General features: G+C 38.3%; 1 protein-coding gene across 1 annotated transcript; it reads right to left on the reverse strand.

Annotated features, from left to right (window-relative positions):
* Window positions 1-1,761: 1,761 nt before the first annotated feature.
* LOC147314679 (uncharacterized) lies at window positions 1,762-6,233 on the reverse strand. The gene is made up of 3 exons (XM_086260199.1): window positions 5,972-6,233; window positions 3,928-4,079; window positions 1,762-3,499 (listed from the first exon to the last, which is right to left on the reverse strand). The coding sequence occupies exons 1-3, from the start codon at window positions 6,105-6,107 to the stop codon at window positions 3,266-3,268; spliced, it is 522 nt and encodes a 173-aa protein (XP_086116325.1). The 5' UTR covers window positions 6,108-6,233; the 3' UTR covers window positions 1,762-3,265.
* Window positions 6,234-8,417: the final 2,184 nt, after the last annotated feature.

Below are 8,417 nucleotides of genomic sequence, written 5' to 3' on the forward strand. Positions count from 1 at the left end.
ATCACTTTTATTGTCACATCACATGTGCAGGCACACTGGCACAGCACATGCGAGTGAAATTCTTGTGTGCGAGCCCCACAAGCAACAGAGATGTGCAAACACAACAACACAAACGAGCAAAATACAAGAATGGCCAACCTGAAATTAATAAATATATGTACAATATATAAGTGTGTGAATGTGTGTGTGAATGGGTGGATGACAGGTTGTGTAAAGCGCTTTGGGGTCAATAGGGACTAGAAAAGCGCTATACAAATACAGGCCATTTACCATTTACCATAATAGTGTATGCATTTCTGGATGTGTATACTAAATATTTTCCTACGTGTGTGTATACACATTTTTACAAATTAAATAGTAAAAAAATCTGATCCGATCGGCTGTAAAGGGTTAAGCTGCTGTTTATCAGTTTGGTTGGTCTGATATAAGTTTTTTCTTTTTCTCTTTTGTTATGCTTGACACTTTGTTACGGCCCTAGCAGGGCCTCCTCCTGAAGTTGCCTGTGTGGGCGTGTCCTACCATCTCTCTTGTCTTGGGTGCCACCTTTTTATTTTATACAGCTGACTCCCATCACCAATTGAAGGTATTTAAGCCCAGAGAAAGGTGAGCTCTGGGCCAGAGTGCCATTTGAGCTGTTGCAGCTAGTGAGCTGTATTTTGTGATTGTATGCTCCTGCTTGGTGGGGAGGAGTGTGTTTGGTTACTAACCCTTTTCTGTAGTGATGGCCAAATGAAGCTTTCCGAAGCACTGAAGCTTGTATTGAAAAACGGTTCATTACTCGAAGCTTTTCAACACAGTCCTCTCCGGTGACATCTGGTGGTGAAAATTTTGAAGAGCAGCTTGAATCTGCAAAATAAAACGGACTGCTCAATTATCACTGCTCACTCAAGAGTGGAGTTCTCTCTGATATTGGGCCACCGTTCCGTTGCTTTGAACATGTAATTGGTTTTGTTTTCTCGATTGGGGGGCTGAAAAAAATGTAATGCGTATTTGCGTAATACATTTTGATCAATAAACTTTCCCTATTTAAACATGCACTATGGTGTGGCCTTTCTTTGCTCATAACTCCTTGATGTTGGTAAATACAATAAGTGAGCAATATATATAATATACATATGATAATGCACAGCACATTATGGAGTATGCCCCTGCTGTGAAGTCCTGCCTCCATCTACTTGTCGTTTAATCACTGGACAGCTGGACAGGTTCATACAAAATATTAGATTAGGCCAATTGTCCTATACATATTTTTGACCTAGGGGTGGGATTGATTGTGAACTGGAAAGGGAAAATGCTTAGGAAGCTGAGTACGGCTGCATCGTCACTGATTTGTAGAATCATTTTGATTCGATACAGGATCCGATTCAATTTGATTGGAATCTGGAAAGTTTTGCCTCAGTCAGAAATATTACAAGTCTGATCATTTAACAGTATATATCCATAATTTCGTATCTATTAAAAGAAAGCTGACACATGTGAGACTTAATTAGAGATGTAAACAGAGAGTTATGAAACCTGCAGCTGCAGAAGCCAGCGAAAAAAAAAGAGGCAAACACAGCGCGGACCTGACGACACATCAAAATCTGATTCTGACGCGTCGGGTCCGCGCTCTGTGTTCACGTTTGTATGCAGAATCCGTAAACCTGCTCCCAGTTACTGTTTTAGCTGCATGGTGTTTGACGACATGTTGTGAGGTTTAACCTGAGATGCTGGCGTTTCATAACGTTAATTTAATAACGTTAATTTACAAATCGACACGGGATTTTAATGAATCAATATCACTTTATTCAATTTAGCATGGATTGTAATCAGAAAGGCGATAATCAAAACCCACCCCTAATCAAGAACTTGCAAAGTAAAAACATGATCAATGTAAGGTAGCCCTTTTGTTATTTACATTTAAAAAGAGGATTAGTGTTACTGTGCGCTGGCTGAGTCTGTTTCTTTTCTTAGAAATAGTTTCTCCTGCCCTGGAGAAAATCCACTTGCATGGAACAGAAGAGGCTGTGGAGTGCAGGAACTACACTGCAAGTTGGTAGATATGCAGGTATTCCTGGGTCCTGCAGACTATCACCTAAAAACAATAAACAAAATGATTTTCTAAACTGTGTAGCAATGTAATGTACGTATACACTGAAAAAAATAATCAGTGGGATAAACATAAAAAAATTATTGTAATCGGTTGCACGAAATTATGTTTGGTTAACCTTAGTTTTTTATGTTATACCTGCACACATTTTTCTGGTAACACGAACATGACTTTTTTATGTTGTTGTTATGTTTTTCATTCCGGTCAAATATTTATAGAAACCACTTGTTTATCAGACATGAACTTTTTGTGTTAATTGTATTGGACTACTATGTGTTATAGTGACAAGATTATTTTATGGTAAGCTTATTTTATTTTATAACAAATTTCTAATATATAATATATAATCTAATATATAATTGAGTGTTCAATAAATAAAACTAAATTAAGGCTGATCTTACTGTATGTACTGTACACTTTCTCTTCAATCAAAGAAATAAGCAAAACATTTCTGAACAATGACCTGTATTTTTGAAAATACTACACAGTTGTAACAATGGACTTTCAATTCAGGCTTCCAAAATATACATGAGTCATATTTGTACAATGCATCTCTTGAAAAACATTCCACAACATTCCTCAAAGTTATCTGCTGTAACCTGAATTCAACATTGTGGGGCCTTATGACATCGCGCTTATGTAAAAAATTGTTTTTTAAATGTAAGAGCCATGAGGTAATATGGCAACAGGGGTGTAATTATTAAAATGACACAAAGAAGAGACTTAAAATGACATCATAACCCACAGGCACACAACCAAGAGACCTAAACTGATTAGTATTGGCTTGCTTCTATCACTAAACATCACAATCACTAATACTAGACAATGCAATCTGTTTGTAGTGGTGCACCTTGGGAATAAAATTGCAAACTGGTGAAATTGGTGCAAGGCACCATTTCCATTGAGAAAAATGGACATTCAAAGTTTGAATTTTTTTAAAAGAGCCATGGCTTGAAAAGTGAAAACTGCAGTAATAAAGGCCCCAAGTTGAAAAGTGCCAGAAAAATAAGTTTCACTATGTACTGCAACTTTACCAGTGCTGGCTTAAAAGAAAGGATGGTACATATTCGAAGAGGTAAACATGTTGTTCCCACATCATAACTGGAAAACTGTTCAATCATACAAAACCTGGGCCTTCTTTGAAAGGCTGTTCCTTTTGAGCTCCATAACCAGTTTCTATAATACCTCGAAGGTATACTTTTCCAGTGGGTAGGTGAGGTTCAAAGTGTACATTAGTCCAAACAGCATTGCAGCTGCTAGGGTATAGTTATCCAAATCCTGCCAGACTCTCTGGCCTTCAAGGACTATCCCGATGTCCTCAGGGCTGCCATTGGCATCTCTTGACTTTATGATGTAAATTCCCATGGTTGTTTCCTTATTAGATCGTTGGATAATGGCTTCATCTGTGGCCTAGAAAATGCAGAATTCCAAAATTTAATTAAACAGAACACTGGTCAAAGAACATTATACCAAATCTTATTTTAATCTGTGTCACTATTCCAAAAAATGTTACATTAACACATTAGGTGAAAAAAAAATGGATTCATTACAGCATGTGACTTGAGTCCTCAGAATGCTTAAAAAGGTAATGAAGTGAAATCTCCATGCAAAGAAGCAGAATACTGTCAGAGCATAGAGAGGTGTTCAACTATGAACTCCACACATAGTTCTAATGCAGGTAAAAGAAAAAAGAAAAAAGAAAAAAAAAAAACGCACCCATGGTAAATTGTGAAAATCCCAGGTGATTTTCAACATACTCCTGGCATAGAGTGACAAGCAGCCTTTTGTTAAAATTATTATTTTCCCTAAAGTGTATACACAAATTATTTTTTTCTTACCTGGGCCGTGGGCTCCAGAATGTTCTGAAGTCTTCTTCCTATTTGTCCTCCTCGCCTTTTGAACACCTTTATTAGTTTGTCAGATAGCACATCTATCTGCGAGAGTAATATGGACTGCAGTGGCATGGTGGTAATGCGCTTAAACTCTGTATCTAAAAAGAGAAGTTGTCACATAAAAAGGCTGTCAAAATCTCAAATCTCACAAGGTTACATCCACACAAAGTTGTTATTTTTTGTCATATTACTATTTATTAGCTATGGGTCCCATGTTGCTGAGCAGTTCCATAGTTGCCCTTACTTCCATACCACCCAAAGCCTGTTTGCAACCACAGCAGTTGCCTCCTTCTGGCCATTTTGCAGTTCTGCCAAATGACCCAGAAACTACATCTATTATTGTCATATACACATCAAGGTCTTTCATTAATACTTAGTTAAATTAGTTAATTTGACTTTTCCAGAAAATTTACCTTACAGATGCAAATCTTCACTAGTAAATAAAATAATGTTATTAAAACCTTAACTGTAACACCTCTACATAACAGCGCTAGAGAATTGTTCTGAAGCAACACCAATCTGCCCTTCAGCAGCGATAAGCACCATATATCGATACAGAAAAAATAAATTTAACATATTTATATTGTCATTATTTTTTATCTCTTTAAGCCCTCCTCTCAGTCTCTCTATAAATCAGTTAAAACAATTTGTTGGGTTTTTGTGTGTCTTTAACATGTTATCAGTAGATTACATTCACTGCCCCAGAACATGAAATAAAGCCCCACGTCATGCACTTCCTCTCCTAATGAGTACTGCATAGGTGTCATGCCCTAAATAAACCGACTTTAGTGAAGACCCCCACCCCCTCTCCCGAACACACACACAGAGCCCACCCCATGGCAAACTAGCTTATTTAACTGTTAACTAAATGGACACAAGTTTGTTAGTCTGTATTCACTGAGAAAAAACAAGCGGATGTGACTGGGCACACACTGGAAAAAAGCTAATGCACATAATATTGTCCCGCAGCTTAAGCTAGCATTATCGTTAGTTAACTTAAGGAATGACTTGTTTTTTCCATTATGTTGCTCAACAGCAATTCATGAGAAAAACTTCCCCATCTAATGGATGTTCTCTTCGTTTCCTCTCAAACATGTAGTTTTCAGTTTACCTCGACAAAGTAAAGCTCAGCACCAAACGTAAACGAAGCGAAGACAAAAAATGGCGGATCGCCACAGTGAATTTTCCCTCGTAGAACACACCCTGGGGGTGGAGTTTCAACAGAAAACATAACTATTTTCTGTTATTTTGATATGACTGGTTTTAAAAGACTGAACATCCTTCTAAAACAAGTGAAAGGCGTGAGACTTAATTATGTTTAGACCAAAAATATAAATGATTCATGTTGGATATATTTACTGTATTTTTACTAATTTAACAACCTCATCATTACATTAGTTGCTTTATGCTACTAGCATTAGCTTGAAGCTCAAGGTCGTCATTTTATTTAATTTCTTTTTCTGGGCTTACAAACAGGACACACAACATTTAGATAACCGTTACACTGAATCTTGGGTCTGTGTTGAGTCTTCCAGCTGCTGACTACAGAAGCTAGATTGACCTTTCAGCATGTTTTTAGCGGCTGTGGCTATGTGCTGATAATGTTACCGTGTGTGAGCAGTCACATTGGCAGCAGACATGTTTCAACAAACTAGTCATATCCCGGCCCTACATTAGCTTGTTTAATGGTTAAGACACTGCAGGTACCACCACTTACTACAGACACCGATGCAAGTTTGTAATAGTCTGTTAATTTAGACTGAAAGAATATACAAACAATATTAACTCACATTATATATGTTAATTACTAATTTGCTTATCGCATAATTTCGGTTACCATTAGCTAACTGGAGCTAGCTAACATTGGCCTTTCATGGTTTTCGATAAACAGCCCACATACCTGTAAAATAACAACACCCAGTAAAAGTCCACATATATAAAGGGTCTACACTCTTTCTCACTGGTGTGTTAGCTTTAAAATCTTATTTACCTTCAAGTGTAAAACTCCAGATGGTAGTAGATTTTCCAAAGCGAGAGACAAAAATGGCGGACAGTGCAGCCGATTTTTCCTTTCCAGGGGGCGGAGCTTGAGGATAAAACACGACTAACTTGTTTCTTTTCAACATGATTTGTTCTAAAAGAATGAATATTCTTAAAGAATATGTGAAAATTAAAAGACAAAAATATGTTTAGATGTGAAATTTAAATTAGTCATGCTGGATATATGAAGTAATTCTATGCAAATTCAACAACCACCCTATTGCAATTTTGTCAGTGTAGTGTCAAATACATTTTTGTAGTCTTCATTAGCTTTAATTCACATGGAAGTGTTCCTAAAGTCATATGCTGTAATGATATTTACATTATGAAAACATGATTTTGGACATTTCAAGTTTTTCACTTCGGCAGATAAAATGAATTGAGCAAAATCAACTCAAAATATTCCCACACGCCAGAACGTCCTCTCTTCCTCGCTGGCTCCATATCTGTCAGTGGAATGATCACCTCGTCGCTATCTGTCACCATCAACACACTCCACGAATCCCGTGGATGATTCACTTTCTTATATCTGTTTGAATCAGGTACCGAAGCAGTTACGTGCGTAATGAAGCTTCGGACGTGACTGGTCACGTGACTTTTGCCAAACGAAGCAAGCCTCGACACAGTGCTTCTGAACCAGTGTGTTGTTTTTTTCGACACACGCTCCGGAGCGTCAGCTTCAAGCGGGCCATCACTACTTTTCTGACTTACTTCTCAGTTTACCGACCGACGTTTGAGTTTTGTTTTGTTTCTTTAAATGGGGATAGCGGCTTGTCTGTCTCTTTTAGTTGAGTTATTAATAGAAACTTTAATAAAACTCTTTAATTTAACCATTTTGCCTCTCTGTCTCCTTCTTGCGACCCGGACACTTTTTGTTACTTTCCCTAATCGCCTGGACCCTTTTAGGGGAACGTAACACACTTCTTTTGTTCTCCACTTGCCCAGCTTCCTCAATTTTTTAAGGGCACAGTACACACCATGCCATGGAGGGGAGAGGGGGGGGCAAATAAACATTTTGAAAGGTTTTGAGAAGACAGAAGATAATCTGGTAAGAAAAGAAAGAAATGAGGGCTGGCTCAAAAATGTTGCACAGCACTATATGTGTTTAAAACACGGCAGTACACAACAATACTGACAACTGGCTGTAGGAGCAAGCGTTGCAAAATTCTGTAGGAGCCATTTTTTTTTCTTTTTGTGTATTATTGTGTAGGGGACACTTTTAATCCTGAGCATGTTATTATTTCAACACCACCTTGTCAAACAGCAGCAGGCCCACTCTTACGGATGATTCACAGGTTATGGAGAAAGTGTAGACACGTGTTTTGGCGGACTGCAAGCACACAGAGTGTAGCATGTGATCAGTGCAGGCTATAAATAACTTGAACTCGGTTTACACTTAATAGGTTTCCCAGTGTGTGGAATGATGGTCGACCTTCTGAAGTCTCCTCAGAGTACACTTCAGTTTTAAGAGCAGTGATGAGCAGTAAGCGCGACAATCGCGCCCCTTGTTGGTCAAACACATTAAGTACTGGCAAGCTGAATGCGCCACACATTACGCCCTAATCAGTAAGCACATAACATTTGGCATGTGCTTAGAAGATTTCGTGAGCGGTTAAACTGTGAGTCAAGTTTTTGAAGTTGAAAGTGGAGCATCTTGTTTAATGCGTTTGTATAATGAGAGAAAAAAGAGAAAACTTATTCCGCTGACAGTATTACGCAACGCAAATACTGGTTGTGATTTAACCACAACCACGGGTTGCAAAACACATTTTATTTGAGTGGGAATGAAAAACTATAAATCCTTTAGGGGGCTTTATTTACTCGGTATTTTTAGAAGGCTTAGCAAATGCCATTGCAAAACAACAAAACGGCGGGGACATTCTATGAATTCCACTGCTAGAAGAAGCTTAAAACGCCATGGGTTTATTATGGAGCAAGAATTTGGGGGTAAACACCGGTGGTTTTACAAACCGGGAGGAGGGGGTATATTTTCCCGATATTTCCAGCTGCCTCCAACAGCTTTGACAACTACCTTTGCACTCATCCGTGCTGTGCAAATGATTTCCATTGACTGTTTATCACAGATCATCACGACTGAGAAGGCCTGTTGCAGTTGCATCACAGAACACACGATGGCGCACAGCAGCAACAGGTAATGTTGTTTATATGCTTTCAGTGGCCACATTCCGTACTCCACTCTTTAGAGGTAATACGGCGCTTTAGGTATTTAGACTTGTTTTTGTTCCCTTTAACGTCACGCAACAACATCTTTTGACTGGCCCCGAATGTACTCTTAAGCTTAAAAAGCGTCAAAACTTTTCATTCGTTAATGACGTTAGACTCCTTATTTCCAAAAAGCAGCAGTTCCAAACATACAAAATAGATTCCTTTAAAAA

Source organism: Aulonocara sp. 'chitande type north' Nkhata Bay, linkage group LG14 (assembly GCF_057382095.1).
Source record: "Aulonocara sp. 'chitande type north' Nkhata Bay isolate Kocher_YH1m ecotype deep benthic linkage group LG14, A_spYH_male_GT1.1, whole genome shotgun sequence".
NCBI classification, from domain to species: Eukaryota; Metazoa; Chordata; class Actinopteri; order Cichliformes; family Cichlidae; genus Aulonocara; species Aulonocara sp. 'chitande type north' Nkhata Bay.

Bases quoted from the DNA above. Each gene is read 5' to 3' on its own strand.
- LOC147314679 (XM_086260199.1), bottom strand. From the start codon at position 6,107: ATGTTGAAAAGAAACAAGTTAGTCGTGTTTTATCCTCAAGCTCCGCCC. The intron at 4,080-5,971 runs GTAAATAAGATT...TTCTCTTTTTAG, and splicing joins CTGGAGTTTTACACTTGAAG to ATACAGAGTTTAAGCGCATT. The intron at 3,500-3,927 runs GTAAGAAAAAAA...TGCATTTTCTAG, and splicing joins TTCTGGAGCCCACGGCCCAG to GCCACAGATGAAGCCATTAT.